This window comes from Plectrocnemia conspersa, unplaced genomic scaffold, assembly GCF_051122295.1.
Source record: "Plectrocnemia conspersa isolate PC_06_02 unplaced genomic scaffold, ASM5112229v1 ptg000004l, whole genome shotgun sequence".
Taxonomy (NCBI): Eukaryota; Metazoa; Arthropoda; class Insecta; order Trichoptera; family Polycentropodidae; genus Plectrocnemia; species Plectrocnemia conspersa.
In genome coordinates, this window is record NW_028277168.1 from 3,803,626 (window position 1) to 3,828,296 (window position 24,671).

Here is a 24,671-nt window from a genome sequence, read left to right on the forward strand (position 1 = left end):
AGGTAGTGAACGGATTTAACCCTTAAATATTATTAGGTGAATATTGAAAATTAAAAACTAATAAATATACATAGTGCGCAATTGAGAATCGCTGCTTATGTAAATATATACCTAATATAAATAATAATAATATGCATCATAGTATTACCATAATAATTACGAACTCAGGTGCTGACATCTACCGATTCATACGGGTGCGAGCGTATATTGGTCACTGGTTGCAACTCAGAGGTACTAAACCACATGTTATGAAATTGAAATAATATTATATTTACTTATAATGAACAGCTTTAATTAAAATAGCCATGTGAATACTAATAGTAAATGTGTATTATTTTATAAATATATTAATTTATTTAATAATAAATAAAAAAAAATATTTTATATTTTGTTTACAAAGTTTCTAATGCAAAAATCTAATAAAAAAAAATAAATAGCAGTTTTTATTTGTACGTAAAATACCTATATAATATTTATTATTAAAATATTAGATTTTTAGGTTATTCAAAATAGATTTTTTAAATACGCTTTTAAGCAAAATAAATAAGAGCATCTGTTTTGAGTCAAGAGGCAGAAGTAAAAATTAGGCAGAGGTGGTTTGTTCCATTCAAAACATTCGCAGCATTTTACGATAACATAAAAATATTTTTAAATTAGATTGAGTTCCATTCTTAAATTTCTTCGAAACGTCGTGTTAAAAAGTTACTGTATCACCTTCTTCCAGTTGTATGTTTCTCAAATAAGTTACATAAGAAGGCAAATATTTGCTTGCTTTGACATGGTCAGTTTCATTTTTAACGTTCACAGCATTTTATAAAGAAATAAAAATATTTTAAATAAAAAACAGTTTCGTTTTCAAAATATTAGTTTATTTTTAATTTTGCATATTTATTATTATTTTTTTGCTAGGAAGAAAGAAAATTTTGAGAACAAATCTCATTGCAGATCCTACTAAAATTCATTAAAAAAAAATTCACTACGCAGCGCTGAATTTTGTGTTAGTTTTGTTAAATAAAATTATAAGATCAAAACAAGCAGAGCATAGTACACTAAAAATGTATTGATACAAATTATAATTTTTAGATAAAATGCATAAATTTACTCCTAGATGGCTTAAAATTTAAATAAACACATGATGTGACGTTACATGTACAAACATTTACGCTTTGTGCTCATAATATTACGCTTGTTCCTAAAAACTTGCATTTAAGTTAGTGTAACTCATTATTTATCTAAATATTTTTAATCAAAGTGTGCTTTATGTATTTTTATTAAATATGAAATTATATATAAAATAAAAATCATGTTCAAAATCAATGTTTAGCATCGTGTTTCGTACATTTTAAGATATCATAATGATATGTTATTTGATGTTATATTTTTATAATTGATATAGATTTGTAATTATAAGACTAGTAATATTTCATAATGTCTTATATTTAATAGTAACGTAAGGTAGTTTAATATTTTTAAATAAAAAATATCACATTTATTCAGAAAAAGATAAAGATTATATGTAGTTTAACCCTCTACATATAATTATGCAAAGAAAAATCGCAAGCTGTAAGTCACGCGTCATCATCACCATTTATCGATTTCAAAGACTGAGAGAGTACGAAATCTGCAACGCGTCGCAAGGCACTCTATATGGTGGCTATTTGGGTTGTCTTCTCTTCGCCCTACTGCCGTCACATAAATAATTATACATTTTAATAATTTTATTTTATTTCAAAATTTTACTGGTTTACTCCTTTGGACCCCTGAGAGGGTCAGGAATAATTTGCGCACAACTGTTCTAAGAGCTCAAGTATTTACAAATGAGAAATTCCAAAACGTTGCTTTAATTGGGTGCGTTTAAATATAACATTATTAATAAAATGATATTAGCAATGTAAATTAGCGAATCTACCACATTAGTTGAATTTTACTATTTTTTTGTGTACTTAATTTTATTTTTAAATAAAAGGAAATATGTATTTGCTTATATAATAAAAAAAAGATTGTATAAGTAAGCTGCGCGCGAATGCGCTCTATATATTTAGACATAAAAAACGTTCATTAACAATCGAAACCAACTGTTGGCTACCCCTGTCCGCTAATACGGAATCAATCAGCTGATCGCGGCTTCAGTGTGTGTGTCGGTTCCCATAGAGTGGCGCTCGTGCAAGCCCGGTCCCGCGCGCTCTCCGACTCGCAAAACATAACCTCACTCTTGCCGGGGACGCCGCCCTTTCACCTCCCCTCCCCTCACACCCCCACCAGGTGCCCCCATCGCTTCGCGAGCCGACGGCGCCGACGCCGTGCAAATTGCGTCGCGAAAACGGAAAATTTCAAGTGGCACGTGAGTATTTATTGTTTTATTTATAAACATTCAGCGGCTGCCAACCTTTTTTTGATTGGGATATAATCAGCTGATAATAGAAGATACTTAGGACTGAAATATTTTTAAACAAATGGGAATCTGCATGTGCGCAAGCAACATTTATATGATTTCATGTTATGATGAAAACATTTATTTAAAATCACTTCAATACTAAAAATGTATTAAAAACATCTAATTTTATAATATATTAATAGTATTATTATTATCAATAGATTAATATTAAGATATATATCACATAATTATATTAAACATCCTGAATTTTATACGTCAAATAATTGAACAAAAATATTTTAAGCAAGCAGTCAATTTCTCAAATTAAATTTTAAAGCAATGATACTCAAAATTATGCGTCTTAATAAAAAAATGTATTATAATACTGTAATTCACAGAAAGGTTTAAAGTGTGTATAAATATTTTTTTATATTATTTAAAAATACTTTTTTGACCTATATAGCTTAGATCTATTTTCATTGTATACTTCAAATCAACTTGATTTAATACAATGTATATCTCTATTTACGCGTTTTAGTAAATAATGTTATTATTATTATTAAAACTCAAAACCCACGTATTTAAGAACTTCAAACCAAAAGTTGTAAGTATTTACTCAAGCGGATGCTAATAAACATGACTTAAAGTGGTGGAAAATATGGAGCGCAATATGATGAATGAGAGGAAAGTTCAATTGTACAAGTATAATTGAAATTGAGTTTACTAATCGAAAATAAAGTCAACTTTAATATTAAAATACATAAATGTCATATCTTCACGCTTGCACCACGTTTTATTGCAGAATAAATACGAATACATTTAACGAAACTTACAAAAATTTAACAAAAAAATGACGAAAATCTGTTTTTTGAGATAAGCATAAGATAACTATATGACAACTTTGCTTGTTATTAAAAAAAATCAAAATCAAGCATTAGCAAATACTTTGAAGTTGTAAAATTTAGGCAAAGATAGTATGCTTCAATCGCAACGCTCGCAACATTTTAAAAACACGTAAGAAATGCCAATATATTTTAATTGTAAAACGAAATATTATTAATTCATAAAAGTATTCCGCTTTTAAATATTTTATTGAATCAGCGTACAATAAATTTTTGTTTTGTTTACTGTTCCATATATATTTTAGTTATATATTTTCTTTAAAATTTCTGAAAAAATATCAAAAACATTTCACTCCAGATCCTTATATATTAAACAGTGTTTATTTATTAATTCTAAAAATGCGCTCTTCAATTATTATTTTGAGTTTTTAAAATTCAGGCAAAAGTAGTATTTTTCATTCATAACGTTCGCATCATTTTTCAGTGAAATTAAATAAAATAGTTTTAAGCCAAGTAGAAATGTCGCTATTTTAATTAGAGAAAGCAATATATTTATTCTAAAATACGTTCTGTTTCTTGATATTTACTTGAAAGACGTAACGATGTTCTAGCAAAATATCAAGAAACGAATCTTTAAGCGTTCCAGAAAGTTTGTTTCACTTTTATCTATGCGTATTTTTTCCCTATTATGTTTTTAGAAAATGTTGACAAAAAAAATACATATTTGCTATGAGATTACTGTTAAATTATGTAAAAGATGTACAATTCAGACAAATTCCTCTGTTTATTTTTTGCAAAAGCGCACATAAACAAATATTTTAGCGTTATAAAATTGAGGCAGAACTAGTCCGTTTCATTATTAACGTTCACAGCATTTCACAAAGACTTAAAAATATGATTCATATTGGGTAGAAATGCCGCTATTATAATTATGAAATAATACAAAATGCAGTATTTTTCATTTGAAAACGTTTTGTTCTTAAATATTTAACAATAAAAATGTTCTAGAAGCTTTTTCAGATTACTTTAACATCTACATATTTCTTCTGGTTTAATGCCATAAATATTAAACGGATTATCTCAAATAATTCTGGTACAAAAATATATACATTTCCGCTACGCGGCCTGAACATTGTTTAATTATTCAGGCCGCGTAGTGAAATTTATTTACTATCTTTAAAGAATATTATTTATACAAGTTACTCATATTTTCATAATAAAAAAAAACATTTTATAAATTAAAATCAAAAATTCATTGCTAGATAGTTTTCAATAATTTTTTTTTTTATATTACATGGTTATTTGATAAAGCGTTTTTTTGCGCTACGCGCTCATAAATTTGCACATTGAGCTCATAATCTTGCGTTTTGTGCAAACTAACAATTTATTATTTACCTAAATTATATTAATTTATATAAACTTTGCCGTTTTATTAAACCAAGAATTGTTTTCAGATAAAATAAAAAATGCATTTAGGTCACACCTGACAAATTACAACGGAAAAAATATAAGCTTGTTATTTGTCTAAGTTTTAAACAGAAATAACACGTTTCTGTCTATCTGTAAGAAGAACTCCTCTTAAAAGATCAACATGGGCGACGTGATATTTGCATATGTCACTATAGGTTTATTTTCTAGAAGCAATGTACTATTTTTAAATTTCAAATTTTATGTTTCGATTTAAAAGTCTACCTGAACAGCGACATACAGACGGCCGATTACGTGCTACTGCAATATATAAAGTCAATACTAAAAATATTGTATATAGCAAAGTATTGAGATAAATTCATCAATAAATTTAATTATTTTAATGAATAAAGATTGACTCTGAATAAATACTATTATATATATTTGATATTTTTATGTATCATTGGCTTTTAATGTAAATTGGTTTACTTCACTTTTAGTTAAAATTTACGCAATAATGTAAGTTTGTTCCCAATATTCTGATTCATTTGCTATAAAAATCGTATATAACATATAAGAAGCTCTATAAAAAATAATTTTCACAGATTCTTGTAAAGTTGACAATTATGGAATTTACGTTTAATACTTATATTTAAGAATAAATACATTTTATAAATAGTTTTTTGCCACTCTTTTTTATTTATATTAATATTTTTTAAAATATATAATATGTATTATAAATATAGTAGAGCTTAATTTAGTATTTTTCATTTCTTATATGGTCTTTATCGTTTAGTTATGGTTCATTCTGGCGCTATCATAATACCTTGTCACATTTTTTCTTGTCTTCTGATCACTTAACACCTGACAACGGATATCAACAAAAAAAAAGTAAAAACTAGTTAACGCCGCCAGTCAAAAAAACATCGCGTCTGTCATGGGCGAGTTCGTTTATAATATAACAAAATAACCGTATTAAAAACTGTAACTAAACTTATCCAAACATTCCTCACGGCGACCCATTATGGCCGTTCCGCCATTTTTCATTGTCGAATTTAAGTTGGGGTTAAAATGCGGCACAATGGCAACATCTGCCAAACGAACTAACGCCAGCGCTTCTCAAACGATAGATAAGGATTTAATTTAATCCGAATGCGGCTCTGGTGCCACTCGAGTTCCTGTATTATTTGGAAGCAACAGATGTTTAATCTTCAAATTATATTTAGAGACAGTGGGTCCTTTCAAGGTATTATAAGTACTTGACGGGCTCGCCTACGATGGGCATTTGACGTCCCTAAGTAGTCATATCCGTTGTTTTTAGAACGATATGTATTTTTTTATGAGATCATAATATGACAAAAAAGTTAAGCCTAGAAACAACCCTTTGTTAAATAATTGTATATTATTTGAGGATAAGCAAGTTTGGTAAACGCTGGGCGGTGATCAATTTATATCTGAATAGATGTAACTTGATTCAGAATTTGGTACTGTTACATGTGATTATAAATATATAGTAAATAATGTATCTTGGAAATGTAACTCTGCTTTCACCGCACTAAAAAGCTTACATCTTTAAAATAATTGATGATAGAAACTTAAAAGACTATACTTAATACATTTAATTAAAGAAAATTTAGGTTGGGTTTGGGTTTGAACAGAAAATACACGTTTTCTAACTATCAATGCTGCTCACTTTATTTAAAATATGTGCGAATTTAAGATGTATTACTTAAATGTGTGTATTTTATAACACAATATTTTAATGATTATTCTAGACATGTTAATATTTTTCTAATTTCCTAATTCTTGTATTTTAAAATTAATTATCTTTATTTAAAAAATATTGAAACAAACAATGCATGGTAATAATAAACTAAGGTTTTGGTGATCTAATGGTTCTTAAAACTTTTACAAGTCGGAGGGAAACAAATAAAAAATAAAAAGATTTATATCCACAATAAAAAATATTTCAGTGTATATTTTGTACGCAAAATACAGTCACTTTTTCGGAAATCTGCGCGAATTTAACATTTCTATTCTAAATGTGTGTATCTTTTAATATAATGTAAATATTTAAATGATTTTTTCTGGACTTCGTTTCGCAGCGCAAAAAATCCATGCAGTAAGAGTAAAGAGTTAAACGTGTTAAAACAAATCGTATAAATATTTATTAATATTGTATTTATTTAAATATTATGTAATTCATTTATTTTACGATTTATTTATATTTTGTTTTTTTCAAATACTCGTTTATTTTATTAGTGAGTTTATCAAACCGTTAGATATTGTCGAGTTACTAATTGTCGGGTTAACAATATTACCGGGATAGTGAGTTTATATTGTATTTTTTATGTGTCGTAATGTTGAGCTTTCGACATTTCTTGTGAGTGATTTGTGGTCTTGCGGATTAATGGGCTTTCCAAATTTCTGTTTTGTCCAATTTAAGTGGTGTTATTTTTACAATCTGGCTATAATAAAAATGAGTGAAATATAATAAAAACAAGGGAAATATAATAAAAATATAATAAATATAATAAAAATTAGTGAAAATAAAAATATTACTGCGATAGTGAGTCTATATTGTATTTTTTTATATCGTAATATTGAACTTTCGACATTTCTTGTGAGTGATTTTATCTTTCATTAAATAAGGGCGTAATAATGAGTTTTCCAAATTTATGTTTTGTCAAATTAAAATGGTGTTTTTTTTACAATGTGGCTATAATAAAAATGAGTGAAATGTAATAAAAATATAATAAAAATAAGTCAAATATAATAAAAATGAGTGACATATAATAAAAATTAGTGAAAATAAAAATAATGCCGCGATATTTAGCTTACATTGTATTTTTTATATATGTCGTAATGTTGAAATTTCGACATTTCTTGTGAGTGATTTTATTTTTCATTAAATAAGGGCGAATTACTGGATTATCCAAATTTCTGTTTTGTCAAATTAAAGTGGTGTTTTTTTTACAATGTGGCTATAATAAAAATGAGTGAAAATAAAAATTGCGTTAGTATGAAGATATTTAAAGTGGTGAGTACACATTCTATTTAGTTCTTAGTGAAAAAAACGTTTTTTGTGAATTTTAAAGATAATACTGATATCACGAAATCAAGGGCTAATTTTTTGGTTTTGTAATTTGTATAAATATACAATACATCGTATTTTAAAAAAATATTTTTTATAAATAATTGCATTGAATTGTTTATTTAATATATTTTTTAAAATATACATACATTAAAATATGTGTTATTGTAAATATTTAATATTTTATAGTAAAGTTAATTAATTTTAAAATACATAATTTAATTTCTATTTTTAACGATCTACTTGAATTGATATAATGTTAACATGATCTGAAAAATCAATCAAATGATACACATTTGCAATAAAGTGACCGTATTTTACGTACATACGACACACAAAACACCCGGCAATGAAGTGTTTATATCATAGCGGTCTATTTTGGTGGAATTCCAGTCTCCTATGCGGCAAACAAATATTTACTTGAGACTAGCTTAGTGATTCCCTAAAATTAAAAATGTGTTTAGGTTTTTACAAAACGTGAAATATCGATATAAAATATTTTTTTCCAATCTATGGATCATATTTGCCGTTTGTTTGAATTCTGACACGCTAATTTAGTGTGAAATTTATACTCCCGATGTACATGCAGCAATTTAAAAAAAATGGGATCAATATTCAGTGAGAGTAATATTCAGTGAGAGCAATGTTCGTGGGCGCGATCGAAATATAATTTCAATGAAACAATAAGTGAAATTTTATTTATATAAGTGAAAATATAACATCACGGAAAAATATACATTTACTGTAACAAATATTTTGTTAATCTGCAAGAGTAATAATTTTTATATGATATGCAATTTGATTTATACGGATTGATAGAATCAAAATGCATTTTTTTGCTACGCCACGATTTAATGATATTATTTTAAAGTACAGTAGACAAATTATACAGTCATTATATATTTGCTGTCTTTTATACGTTTTTTGCCATTACTTACGAATAACGATTAAAATTTAAATTGTTGCATATCAGATTGGTTATTAAGAGGCACTGCAAATATATGGAAAAGTCATCTTTCATGAGCTTTAGATTAAAAATATTTGATAGTCTGTAAGATGTCACGACATCATTACCTAGTTTTTAAAATAGTGTACAAATCATTATGCAAAATTCCTTTAGTAATGTATTTTTGCTATCAACTTTTAATTTACACTACTTCATAAGTTTATTTATTGCTATTATTTCTGGATTTTTTTAGCTTTTCTTCAAAATAAATATATTAAATATAATAAAATATTCAGAAAAAAATGTTATTTTTATATTTAAAAATGACATATTTTAAAATAAAGTCAAATATTATTTTTTAAATTTAATGAGTAATATGCATAAAATAAATTGTTTAGAAATTAAAAAAATTCTATATAAGTAAGAAAAAAAGTTTGCTTTTTTACATAAAGAAAGACTTTATATTGAAAGAAAATGTTGCACTTTTCTAATATTTGTTTCATTATCTATTTGCCAGATTTTACGTAGTACTTATATAATGTTGCTAATATACTAATATAAAACTCTTAACTACCTCTACCCCAAAAATTTTTTTGTAAACACGATACCGTAGTTTTTTAAAATTTTCATTATATTTTTAAAATCTTTACTATTTAAAAAACTCCGTTAAAAAAGACAAGAAAATCTTGACAATATAAAATAATTTAATTTTAATTAAATGTTTATTAATAAATTTAAATGTTAATCGATTATTTTGATTTATTTGTGAACACCAATTGATTGATTTAAGCAATTATAATTATGCGCTGATCGCGAGATGGCAACTGGCACGTCCTTCCGTTGTGTCGCCACACGAGAATGTTCTCTTCCCGCCGCTGTTTCGTTTTTACAAAATAAAAATAAATAAATAAATATTTATTTAAATTTTCTCACTGAAAATTAAATGATTTTTGCGACTTTTCTAGAAAGAAATTTATGTAAATAAATTTCTAGGTCACGTGCTGTGTTAGTCCTGACCCCATGTTCCAATAGATTTATATATATAAATTACATTTTAAATAAGCAATATATGAAGTAATTGTTTCATAAAATGATTTATATGTGCATTACTGAAAAAATAATCATTTTCCAAATAAAACATCTTACGTTTAATTGCACTTATTTATAAATACTATTCGATCATATTTCTTATACATTAAAACTATATATGACTAGCACGATAGTCGAGTGATACATTCAATATTCATATTCATAGCTTCAAATTATATATAGAACTTAGTGCTTTTCAATTTCTATCGTATCCAGAAGATCGGAATTAGTGAATATTATATAAATATTAGGATATATAGTCACAGATTAAGCTTACTTTGATTTTCTTAATCTAACGGATGAATATCGTGATGAATAAATAAAATCATCTAATAATACTTTAACTCATAAAAAATATTTTTGTGGAAAATATATTAATATTTAGCGTTTATTTAATTGTACTTTATATAAGCTTTTGAACTAAAATTGTAGTCAGATTTTGAAAAGAAAGCTCAATTACTTTTTAATTAAAATAAAATTAGCTTTGATCATGAACTTAATAGATTGATCTTTACGTCTGCACTACTTTGTGTTGCAGCTTTATATAATGTAGCAAAAACGTAATGCATGTATTTTGAAATAAGTATTAAAAATAGTATAAGACGTATTCTTTTTTGAGCTTGTTTAATTCAGGCTAAAATAGTTTGTTTCATTCTCAGCGTTCAAAGCATTTATAAAACCTGATTGTTATACAGTCAGAATTATCTTATTCTCAATGATTGTCATGAACTGTTTTTGATTATTTTTAATTAGTCATATTTTTAGTTACCTGAACTTGAATTTTTGGTTCACGCTGTCATTGACACATACCTTGCTATGATCCGGAAATGAAAATTATATCTCCTGTTCTTTTGTTCTCACCGTTCCATAAACGCGGATCAGTGTCTTCGCCGTAAACGGAGTGGAACGGATTACTCATTTTTGGGAATGGAAGAACGATCGCTTGTTCACATGACATTGTGATATGTATCTGAAGCAATAGCAGCAATATCAAAAACACTACAATTAACATCACTGAATTTAATTTAATCACTGATTAAAAATAATGATATTATATAAAAAATCATTAATTTTTTGATTCTATAATTCTTCCGTTTACCCCAAAAAGCAGTAACAATAACTGTCATTATCCTAAAAGCTAACTTTCGTGACGTCGCCCAGATGTTGCGGAATTGTCGCTTCGACCGCAATTGGCGAGTCATTGAGCTTCAAAATGTCAGGCCATATGTGGCCGGTGGTCAATTTTCATCAGAGCACATACACAGGTCGTTATGCGATTAATCGATCGTTAAAGGAGGGGCACGTCTCATTACGCGTGTGTGTACCTGAGCATCGTTCACAAGACGCTGTTTACGCGAGCGCCCCGGGCGACCGATCTACAAACAAACATAAATTACCCCACAGGAATATATATCTCGGCTCCTCAATTAGGCCGTAAGATGCGGTTAATGGCGCTAATGATCCAATTATATGCGAGCCGTGAGGTTGTGTGTTTAATTGATAACGTCGATCGGTATGCTTTCATACATAGTAATGTAGAAATTTGATTTATGGATATAATTATACTATTTTAATTTATTTATGAGCCGCATGCGGCTCATGAGCCGCAGACTTAGTATTAAAATCTCATTGACAGTGCGATAGACTCGAATTTTATTCATGGTGTAATTATAAGGACGTTGCAAGTACTTTCAAAATTTATTGTATTACGAAATAAGGGGTAAACAGTTGCGTCACGAATCTCTTTCTCTTTTGAGTTAGAAATTTCCGCTTTTGCGAACGCGCTCGCGGTTGACAACAATAGTCATTCGATGTTGACATATGGCGAGTTTTTCGGAGTCGATCGCGTGTTGATAAAACAGTGAAAACCGCAATGCGATTCGTCAATGATGACTAGTAATTGGTTTTGCGGTCGCTCCCGTGCCGAAAAGTTCACCGAGTTGGTCCAGCAGCGACCTCCGAAGGTGTTAAATAAATTTATTTGAATCATTTATACTATTTTTGTGATACATATAGTTATTATCATATATTTACCTTTTTTTATTTATTTTCGTACTATTCCTTCATAGTTCATAGAATTTTAAACAATGCTATTTTAGCTTAAGGCAGAAACTTGAATAAAAAATTACTTTTTATGTTTTAACACAAACAAACACATCATCTAGTTCATTGCTTTTACACATCATTGTAGGCTATAAACTGTTTATGCGAGCAATTGACGCTGCGGAAACTGCTAGTGATTCATTGCTGGCGGTAAATTACTGGCGAATAATTGTGGGCGATTAATTTTCCTAGACTCAATTGTAACTCAAATGTATTGTATATCAAACATTTAAAGCTATGAAAAATTGTAAAATGTAATTTTGTTAAGTTAAATAAAAACACAGAACAATTAATTAAATGACAAAATTTTATTTTTTAATTTGTAGTTTATAGTATACTTTTGCGGATTAATATATCTAGTTTTTATCTATAAAAATACAAAAATAGTAAAAAAAAAGCACTATACAAAATATTAAAATGTACAATGAGTTTTTAATAATCTGAATTTGTTTGGGTTTCAAAATTATAAGAAGCTGTGTATATTTGATTATCCATTTAATAGACTTTAAAACAAAGTATTTAGTACCTTTTTTATTGAGATAAAAATTAGTGATTATTATATGATATAATTTAAATGACATAAAAAAACCCTATTGTTTTATAAACTTTTGGATAAATATTGTAATAAATAATTAAAGAAATCTATTATTTGAGAATTAACTTTGCTTTTTATCAATAAAAGATATGTCTGAGATTTACAAGCTTAGATTTTAGTATAATATTTAGTTGAAGGTTTATCCCTTTTCAACGCATTGGACAAATGTCTGTCATGAAAAAAATATTACAGAACAATGGTAAAATAAGACATTAAAAATTATATAATAACTTATATTAGGGATTACTTTGAAATAATGTCAAAAATGACAAGAAGCCAGCAAAAATGTGAATTAATTTTGCTAAAAAATATAAGTGATTAATTAAAAATAAAAATAAATTTGATATGTTTAAGCTTTTATAATTGTATGTACTTGTTTAAATTATATACTTTTTTAGGCATTATTGAGTCATAAGTTCCATTTTTCATAAAAATTATCACTTTTCATTTTATATTATTTAATATAATATAAAAGTTTTGCATTTTTTTTATTAAAGAATAAGTTTTTTTGACAATAGTTTTCAGAAGAATAATTTATATCTTTGAGAATAGCAAATTAATTAGTGGAAATGGCTAATCCTTAAAGGAAAAAGGGTATGATATTTTTTACGTCAGATCCTGATTCTAAATTCCATTTATTTTTAAAATGTTTAAAGATTATTAAATACTCGTTACTTGTTTTGCAAATCAATGTTTTTCATAAAATGGTAAAATACACTTTATACGCTGTTAAACTCCCTTCCATGGTATCCAAAATTCTAAATGTAAATAAATTAAATCAAACTCTGGCGTATCCAAATTGCCAATATAGTAACCACCCTTTCGAGTAAGTATATAATAAGTAACTAAGGGAGAGAGATGTTGTCGTTGCAATTAGAGCGACTTGCTCGACTGTTTACTTTGCCAAAGAAAGGGGTTGTCTCCGTTCATCCCCTATGCAAATTAAACGGTCTCCAACCCGCCCCCCTCTAAGGATAATATCCGGCGTGTGTATTTTCCTTTTGAATTATTAACAAGCACGCTTTAAACGAATATGGCGATCCATGCACTTAGCTTGCGAATTATTAATAATAGGCGTATGAAAATATAGCTAATAAGAATCTTTAAATTTTAAATGTAGTTTTTAGAATTGCAACAACTTTGGTAACGTTAATGAAATTTTTAATTAGATATCTTGAGCATGTTGTTGTGCTCCTACTGATTTATTAATAAATACGATTTTCGATTGAGTATCGATAGATTGTGTTATATTGTTAGCTTTTATAAATTTAATTATCATGGAAATCTTTAACGTTTGCACTGAAAGCAAAAGTTTTCTAAACTTTTCCAACAGTCATTAAAAGTCGTCGTTCGCGACTCAATCCAAAATAAACTATCAACGAAACTTTTCCAATGTGTGTAATTAGTCGCAATTGTGTTTTAAAACAAATCAGAAACGAATATCAAAACTTTTACTGTGAATTATAGATACGCGATACTTTGCCACCTACAAGGATGTAATTATCTATATTAGCATGCTGATTTTTTAATATGAAAATCATTCGAATCCATTATGGAGGCAATAACTAAACAATGGCTACTACGACCTTGCTTTTCGAAAATGTTAGGTAATCCGGGTTGACCGATGAAAAAAATATATTAACATTAGAAGGCTATCTGATGCATCCGTTTTTATATAATGTATTAAAGTGGTATATAAATGTGTCGTTATTTGTTGACGCCTAAGGGTCATTTCTTATTTTTTTATTCGTTTTTAAATTATTTACGCCACATTTTTCGGTCGAACAGCAATATGAGAAGGCGTTGAATAATTCATGTTTAGTTTCCCACAGGCAACGTCTAAATCTTTTGACAAGATGCGACCAAGATAAGTGTCAGTGGAACGTGTCATTACGCGTACATTTTTCTTTGGTAAGATATAGTATATTTTGGGGGCCCCCAAAAATTACGACCGAAAAATTTCCATATTTTCCCTGCGGCACGAATACGTTGTCGCTATAATTACAGGTTGTCAAAGCGCCCTTTGATAAGGGAGAAGCAAATTTTTTGACCCATATAAAATTAATAAATAATCTAATAAACATTTCAAAGACATAAATTTATATGTGTTTGTACGAAATTTATACATATTTAAAAGTACAGACTGTAACTTAAGAAAATTAAATTTTCAATGTTAAGATGATGTTCTGTTTTTAATTGCTGATTTAAAAATATATTATGTTAAAAAAACGCAAAATTTAACGAATTCACGAATATTTTTTTTATTGGTAATTCATTTTAATCACTGATTTATTATTCTTATTTTTTTATTAGTCAATACTATTAAGTATTTATTGTTTGTATAATGGCTATCGTGACGCATTGGGGAAACTCGCCAAATCACGATGGTCAAATTTGTTATAATCAAAAAACATATCAATAAGTTTTACGTATGGACTTTATGATATTTAATTTTGCTATTTAACGTCACGTTTATCAAATTGGAAATTGCGTAGGCACTTTACAACTATAAAGCACAGACACAACATCTAGTTTCGCACATAATTAATTTAATCTAATCGCTTCGATCTGAGTAGGCGTCGCTTATTAGTATGAAAAAAAAACTATTATTAACAAATCGTTATTTGTGCAACACGTGTAGTATATAAACAACTATTGTCGATATAATTAAGTCATTATATCACATGGTTGTTATATTTTTTTTTCATATAGATCAAAGTCCGATGAGCGCTAGCGACTAATGGCCAATTGTCCATATCGGAGTTGCCCTTTTGCAGTTTCGAAATTGTAATATTGTCCGCCGTGGGCGGCTCGGGGTCCAATTTGACCCCCGCAGTCAAAATTAGACGACGCAAGGCCGCCAAAAGCGAAAATTCGATTGGACTTCTTGATTGGCGTGCGTGCCGAGTACAAAAGGTTGATTGATGTAATCGTAATGTCGACAATGATTTTCAAAAGTCCGGCCTAGAAATCGATTGTAGGTGTACTGTAATATGGTATCGAACAATGCCGGAAACAATTGTCAAAACACAATCAATGTTTTTGAGTATCGGTCAAAAGTCACTGAAAAAAATACATTCTATACATATATTTAGTATTTGCTTGTCGACCTTTTACAGCTGACTTGATTTAGTTAAAACAACAGTTGTTGTGTAGAATGAAATTATATCCTTCTGTTATGTTATACAAAGAAGCAAAAATAAAATTTAATAAATGTTCAAAACTGTCATCAAGACTTATCACCATTTATGTTCGTTAAGTCTCATTGACAATGTCAATATATTTTTCTAAATTAAATTTCTTTCTAGTATAAAAAAATATTGGTTGTCAAAACAGTCAGTTTTCTAGGGGTTCGAATAAAAGTCTTATTTAATAAATCAATATAAGCTTTTTTGTGTATGCAAATGTGAGTCTAAAATTTGTAATTGAAATTAAATGAAAATTTATGTTATCCATATTTTTGCTTCATTATTTTCGTTACCTTAATGCAGGTGATTTTTTTTAAAATACATTTTTTTGAGTTGTAAGCGATTGCGTTTAGAAAATATGATATTGAATCTAAGTGTGTATATTGTAATTTGTGATATGTTAACTTATTGTTAAAACATAATTATTAGAAAAAATGTGAATTGTGCCAAAAAATAAAAAAATATATTGCTTTAGGAATCAATCAAATTATTAGGTTTATATCTGTAAACAGATATCATAAGACATTCGCAAAATATTTTTTTTTATCCAAATTACAAGACTTTATTTTCTAAATCTTCTTTGTAGAATCATAGTGACAGAACAATGGCTTCCATTTATGTCTTTATCGATTTTGTAATATTGTCGCGAGTTTCAGTGTCATGTAATATGTATGATAGAATCAAGACACGTATAGGAAAACTCATGTTTATACAATTATCAATGTTTACCTGAACAGGTGTACAGGACTCCCATAATTATTTATTAATGATACAAGATAGGCGGGGACAATTCACATGCGACAAACGGTACAGCGAACCTTATTGGCCGTGGGGACACGTGACAAAAATTCGACGAATACAGGGTTGTATTAGAGAATAAATTTGCAGAAAAATATTTTATTAATATTAATTAATTTATCATTCAATGAAGATACACACAAATATTTTATTGCAAATGTATTATGTAAAAATTAAAAAAAAATAACAAAAACAGTTTTTATGAAACAATTAAAAAAAATAAAAAAAAGTCTTCAAGCTTACACCACTTCGCGTATGAAAATTAAAACGTTTTAATTTTAAAGATTTGTCAAATTATGTCATTATGATAATGCCTTACAATTTAAATATAATTTATTTATCAATAAAACTAGCTATTGCCTGTATTTTTGAACTAAACAGTCTATTAAAGATCTTCACACTTGCATCACCTCTAATTTAAAATCAGAATAAATAAATAAAATAAGCAAAATTTTACTTCAAACGTTCAAACGTATAGTTAAATAGAGAACTTATAAATGTTGATGTCGAAAAACCGATTATAAAAAGTTAGTGATCTCTATGAAACATCGTAACGTTCACTATCGATTTTTTTTATCTAGTGTTTTAAAAACTGAATTATACGTGCATTAATAGTTTTTTGGGCAAATATTTATTCATAGCGTAGATACTTCTATGATACAATGTGTACCTAAATCCCATATCGTGTTTTCATTATGTCACGGAAAGCTGTGATGTATTCGTGGAATTAATTTTAGAATTCGTTCAATCCGCACGATACGTCCAGACGATAATTATAGAACGATATAACATTTATAATATATAGTGAATTTTATTTAAATTATATTTTCAGATGTGCTAAAAATATAATGATCCAAGATGGAAAAGCTGCAAAACGGAAAATACAGGAGCTCCTTCACCGTAGACTCAATGCTGACTGAGTGCAACTCTAAGGACCAGCAGATAAAGAAAAATGATAAGGTAAGTCATTTGATTTTTGTTGATTCTTCTTATTTACAATGTAAACAAAGCGACGACCATTAGCGGCCGATTCGGGCGGCTTCAAAGGAACGACTCTCTTTCGGGGCTTTTAGCACATTTTTAGACGACAAACATTTAGGGACCACCTGAATCGATTCGGTGACACACGTGAATGTGTTTGTCGCACGACCGTGCGATAATATGTCGTTGAAAACCGGAACGTGTGAACGCTACCTGTTTTTATCTTTTGTTTATCTATAATTTTACGATGTCGTAAAGGAATCATGAATATATTTTAGTGGCGGAACTTAAAAAGCGGCTGCTTCTAGCATTTTTACTGTTTTATCACAATATCAATCAATCGTCACAGATTAGGTCTTTCTAGATTTAGCAACTCTAGTTGTTTAAAATCATCAGTAATAACTATAATATATGTTTTGCTTTAATCATACGTCACGATATAATTGCTTTAATCATAATAAATATGTTTTATGATTTCTTAAGAGTATACGTCCTAATCTTGAAGTCTCTATCCATTAAAAATATAAAATTTCTTTTGGGTAAAATTTGATTTTTGGATTTTAAAAGTTTTTTGTGATTCAAATATTTTCTTAAATTGTTTAGTTCTGCTGTAATGGTTTTTCAGCTGAAGAACTTTTCAAATTTAATAATATGTGTATTTTAATAATATTATATTATATATATATATATATGTATATCATTGTGAAGAATGAATACTTATATATTGCCTGTAAGCTTCCTGATGAAGTTAATATATTTTTCTACTTCAAAACACGTATTTTTTTATTTTTATTTACTATTAATAGAGACTAGTTTTAGTTGCGCTACTTAAATTAACGCTAATTTCTAGAGTTGATATTTAATTTTAAGAGAGTGAATATTATTGATTGTCATTAATTTAACCCTACCTTAAAAAAGCTTGTATTTATTGCTCAAGTCATTTTGTTTGTTATTAGTCAGTAATTTAATTATACGGTTAATAGTTTTATTAAATGATTGGTAGTAAATATTAAAGGTCGGTGTTTTAATTGTATAATGTTTATTAATTAAATAATACTTTATTTCTGAACAAATTTATAATATAGTATATATAAAAAGTAAAAAAATTAATAATGTTAGGTAGACGATCTACTATTTATTTCTTTATTAGCTTTTTTTAAATTTAAAAATAATCTTCTTGAGCACATTGTACTTCTATATTTGTTACAAATAGAGAATCATAATATTTGTGATTGTTTTGGATTTTTCTCATTGCGAAAATATAATAAAATGTATGTGTATTTAAAATAATTAATAATTTCGTTAAAATTAAAAATCTAGATGGGGTTGTTTTTTCCCTCTTTTCGTTTATATATATTGTATTTTTTATTCTTTGCTGTAAAATAAGTGGAAATTATAAAAAAAATATACAATATTATGAAACTGCTCTGATAAAATATTTGTACACCAAAATCATATCTAGTTTTATGTATAATTACGATAAAAATAATATCATTATAACGGATTATTAGATTGTTTATGATTATTTACAATACTAATCATTTAAATTGTTGATTATAGAAAAATTTTCTATAATACAACTACTATATTGAAAAGGAAAAAAAATAATGACATAAATAATTTGTTTTTTGTGTCTTTCAAATATTTTTTACGAGTTATTTTAATAATATATATTTTTTCTGTGCTATTTATGGGTGTCAAAATAAAATCTTCAGAAAAAAAATAATAGTGAAAAAATTTTACAGAAAAAACTAACGAAGGAGGAAATTTCACACGAAAAAAACTCACGTGATAAAATTACACATGGAAAAAATCACAAATTTATTGTATAAAAATAAATAAATTAAACACATAGTTGAATTTAAAAATTGACTAATTATTTAATTTGTTAATTTAAAAATTCATAGGAAAAATGTTTGGATTATTATGTACTTATAAAAAGGAATTGAAAAAAAATGTTTGGTTTTTAAAATTCGTTTGAAGAGTTATTTTAATAGAAAATTCTTTTACTGTGCTATTTAGTGTCAGAATAAAATTACACTAGAAAAAATTATACAAAGAAGGAATTTTACACTGAAAAATCGCACGTAATAAAATTACACAAAAAAATTATACACGCAATAAATTTCACACTCGAATTTTTTTCAAAAATTTCACAAATTTATTAGAATCTCACAAATTTCACAAATTTATTAGAAATTTATTAGGATCTTTTTACTAGTATTGTACATTTTTTAATATTTAATTACAACAATTCTTGTAATACAACTATATACAGGTGGTATATAATAGTTTTTATTTTTAAACGACTAAATAAAAAAATTAAATATAATTTTCAAACATAAAATAAAAAACACACAGTATTTCATACCAATTTAAATTTTTAATTTTATTATTAAACATTAACTTTTTATCTATAGAATATATTTATACTAATATATTTGGTTTCGCTTTCAACACACCAAAAAAATTAAACATCTTATGGGTAAATTTGCACTTGTGAAATTTATTGCATGTGTAATTTCTTCCTTGTATAAATATTTCCATGTGTTATTTTTATCACATGTAATTTTTTCTGTGTAATTTCAAAATTTAACCTCATCTAAAACATCCATGTTTATTATTTTGTGGAAACATCTCTTAAATACGAGTTTTTTTAATTATAATTTATCACTGAACTAGATTATTATATCGTTATTATTATAGGAAAATTTATTATTAATTTTCGATTTTAGAATTTGATTGACTTATATTTAGTTATAAAAAAATGTCTTATTATTTGTAATCAAAAAAGTTTTATTATTTAAATGTAGTTCTATTCTTGATTTTGATAGACTTACTTAGACAATATAAAAATATGAAGACAAGTTGATGATCTTAAATATGATTTAGTCTAAATAATTTTTGGGTTATTTCTATGACATGGTAGTTAATATTTTATTAATGTATTAAAATTTTTATGAACATAAGCAGACTTTTATTAACAGTTCTAATTTATAGTAGCTGTTAATATAGCAACATAAGGAAACAAATATTTTATTGTTTTGTAGATAAACATATAATTGTTATGATTATTCTTTATCTATAACATATATTATTTTATCAAAAAATTATAATTTAAATAATTGCTATAATTAGGCTAAAATATGCACTACAAACAATCAAGTTTTTAGTGCCTAATTCTTAAATATTAAAACGAAATTTGGTTTAATATCATTTTACAACAATTGCTTTATTAAGATTTACCACTTTAACTATTCACGCTATTGTAAACGATAATTAAAGATAACGTTTGGAACTCGTTTTAAATGTTTAAGTTTTAATCATTTTTGCAATAGAGTATTATTTTTTAGAACCACTTTTTATGGATTTGATTTAAATTGACAATATTTTGTAATTGTAATATAATAGCAATATAAATCTCGCGATAAATGATCTGTTAATCGTATTATAATAGAAGTAATGTGATACATATGTTGTATCATCAGTTTGAGATAAATGTCTACTGTTTATTTACGACTTGTTAGCTTATCATTCCAATTTATTTATTGGCTATTTATTAATTTAATTATTCCATTGAATCCCATAAAAAGCCTTCGGACCTTCACCTTTATTTTACGCCGGTCATCGTGACCCCATCGTTCGCGATTTCAATTATAACCGCACTTTGCCCATTGTGCACAGTTGTTAATTTGACAATCCGAAGACAGGCTGGCCCGGCAAAACACGACCGTTATTACATTTCACATTATCTGATGTAGAAAAAACATCACGTTGCGCAAGCGCGACACGATGATGTATGGACAATAATAAATATAATACTATTTCCGAAGAAACGTTACAGACACTTTAGGGTCACGGTGTGGTGTCCTTATCGCGCGCCAGTCGCTCTCAATCTGAGGCACGCGTTCGGCGTGGCGGTGGATCCGTTTTCGATTGCGAAACGATCATTAATCAAATCGGTGAAAGAAGTGTACGTGACAAGTGAACGAAGTGTACTTTTTCAAAGCTCGGAGGAGCAGTTACGACAGTTTAATTTGCAATTATTTATGTGTACACACGAACATACACATACATTAGCAATTCGCATGTCTTTGATGTAAAAGTGTGTTCTTTATTGTCCACGGTTCGATCTAAATGTCAACGTGGACGACACGCGAACTCTAGAAAGTAAGGACAAGCTCACACACATGGCGAAAATAACCCATATACAATTAACTTAAAATCTAAATATATATTTATTTAAGCACTTTTTGGAGCATTTCAATTTAATATCATATGTTAAAGCAACATGTTTTTTTGTAAACGTGGCCTTATATTTTCACGGTAAAAATAGGAAAGGACAGTGAGGGAAAATGTCGCTTTCGTGACATTTCAAAAGGACAACGTCACTCCACTTGATCGATAAGTAATTTAGTTCTATTTTCCGAGAATCAATAATTGATTGATACCTATGCCATTCATTCTCAAAGCGTGGTGTATAATTGTATAAATTATTAATAAATTAAAATATTAATAATTTATAAGTCAACCTTTTATATGGCTTAAAACTTGATTTAAATATTTTTAAACTCTATTTAATCAAAACTCTTTTAGATTATTTTTGTATTGCATCATATATTATTTAAACTATTTAACATAAAGTGTACCTTTAATTAATTATAGAAAAATAATAAATGCAAATAATAATCGTGGACATACAGACATAAAATAAACTATATTTTACATATAATTATAGAGTAAAGAATATATAAAATACAATTTAATGTAACACTTTATAACAAAAATAGCCGTAATCATGCAAAAAGCAGCTATTTTTACCTTACTCTAATGAATAGTTATATTCAGAATTAACCATATTTTCGTTAGCAAAATGACGAATTTTAATTGTATTAATTTATTTTAATCGCACGAAATATTTATTTCCTGCCGTTAAGTAGCATATGTATGTTATTCCTTATATATATATAGTAAATAGTCACCGCAATAAAATGGCATAGATAAATAAAAGTTCAACAATGCCATACAAAAATATTTTCATTCTAATCTCCCGATTTTAACCGATAATATTTTAAAGATTCTCATTTTCTCTATACAAATTTCTAAATCATTTTATTAAAAATGTATTTATAACAATTTTTTTATTATTTCTTTGAACTTGTTTTTAGGCACCCAACGCACCTATAATTTTTCTTAAAAACAGTTCTACAAATTAAAATGCATTTTATATAAGAATATAAGAGTCAAAATAGTGTCTCGTTTTTTTATATAAAATATAGATTTGACTTACCTTATTTCAACACTAGATTTTATATTAAATTATAATTTAGTTTATATAAACGTAATGAAAATCACGTGCAGGTTTCCAGACTGTTGAATTTGTCTGGACTTTACCGAGCGTTCATACTATTCATTTTGCAGTCAAATCTTTCGATAAGAGAGAATATTTTTTCACGTAATGAAAAAAGCATATTACTTATATCAGTGATTTTTGACGTAAACTATATAAAATATTTTTATGGTCAATAATATTCATACAAAGAACATTTAATTAATGGTCTTGTGATTATCGCGCAAATAAATATTTAATATTTTAACAATTAATATTTGCAATTGTAAAGTATGAATTTTGAGTCTTATCAAACACAAGTAGATTTAAAATCCAGTTGGCTTAACGACAAAAGACTAACGACAGTTGGCCCATGCGACATAACGCCCACAGACAAAATATCCAAAATGATTTTTTATAAAAAAAGCATCAAGAATTCGATAGAACGTGGGAGGATGAAAATTTACATATAGTTCTTTCGCAGATTAATAAATATAGATAAGCCAGACAAATTAAAATCCATTGACGAAATATAAGTGTTATTATTAGTGTCGTCAATTTCTTGGTATTAAAATTATAGAAGGCGGTATAATTATACAAAAAACATGTACAATGCCAAAATATATGGACCATAAGCTTGCACGAATTTATTGTTTTTAATTTTTCGGCTGGATGCACTAAATGTTTGTTAAAATTACATTTATTAATTTACCCTTGCATTGTACATTTACAATTTAAAGCGAAAACAAAAATTATTATTTTTTTTGTGAAAAAAAAATTTAAAAACTTTCATAAAAAAAATTATTCTAGACATTTTGTCTGTCATTGTTATGTTGCATGGGCTAATTGTCGCCTTGGCTCTTGTTTTTAAGCCAAAGATTTTTGGGGCATTTGTCGTAATACAAAATCATAAATACCGACTTACTCGGTTGGTACAGATTTACCTCGTTGGTACGCATTGGGCTTACGCAACGAAATATTTAATAAATAAATAAATAAAAAAATATTGTCATTTGTGACATATCATATATTATATTACCATTATTTTTTAATATTTTGCCATACAAATACTATATCAAATCAAACACTTTTTCGTAATTTTCGTGTTCGCAGTTTTTGTTTGCGCAATATTCCAGTCATCGTATTTAGGGTATGCAAATAATATTTTAATAATTCTATGAGAGTGTCACATTTTATATTTGTAAAACAGAATAATGTAACTCATTCAAACATAAGATTTTCTAATTATTCATGACTTAATATAACTTTTAATCACATATTTTAAATAGGCTCAGCTTAATTATTGTAAAGTTGCTAGACCTTAGAATTTTATTGGTTTTTGCCGAGCGATCCTGCTGTTATGGTTTTATAGCTTTTAAAGATAGATCCTTGACTTCTGAGAAGTGTTTTTAATATTTTTTTTATTTAATTAGCCATTGTGTTTATGAAATACATAATTTTAGAGATGTAATTAGAGAAATTAAATTAAAATGTAATATATTATTAAATTTAAAATTGCAAATCATTTTTGTCTATAGTAAAGTCACTAATAACTAACAGGGCTGAAAAGTCAGAATCGATAGATATGTATCGACAGTAATTCGGACTACGATTAAAGCCTAAAGTACGGTGACTTAATTTCTAAAGCTATATTTTGAGTAACAAATATTTTGTTAAACAAAGATATTTTATTTAAAGAAAGCGTTTTAATTTATAAGAGATAGTTTTAACTATATCACAGGGCCATAGGAAAGCAATTGTTTTGTGCCTAATGACAAAAATGGCATTTTATATATTCTTTAACATCGTAATATAATTTCTTTATTAAATAGTTAACCCTCTCTATGCTACAAATAAATATAAAAATTAGCCACCGTTGCGACACATTTTCTATAATCATATTTTGTGCGAAATATTTTAATTAG

At 27.1% G+C, this 24,671-nt stretch overlaps 1 protein-coding gene across 2 annotated transcripts in view; it reads left to right on the plus strand.

Moving 5' to 3' along the window:
• The first annotated feature begins 2,128 nt into the window (after nucleotides 1–2,128).
• The window catches only part of LOC148235688 (zinc finger protein basonuclin-2-like), a 208,404-nt gene continuing 185,861 nt past the window's right edge, over nucleotides 2,129–24,671 (plus strand). For both annotated transcript variants that reach the window (XM_088184744.1, XM_088184742.1), the window contains exons 1-2: nucleotides 2,129–2,341; nucleotides 17,269–17,396. Coding sequence is in view for 1 of the 2 variants with exons in the window: in XM_088184742.1 (XP_088040868.1) it covers nucleotides 17,295–17,396 (102 nt within the window). In the remaining variant the exon portion in view is untranslated. The remainder of the gene's footprint in view (nucleotides 2,342–17,268; nucleotides 17,397–24,671) is intronic.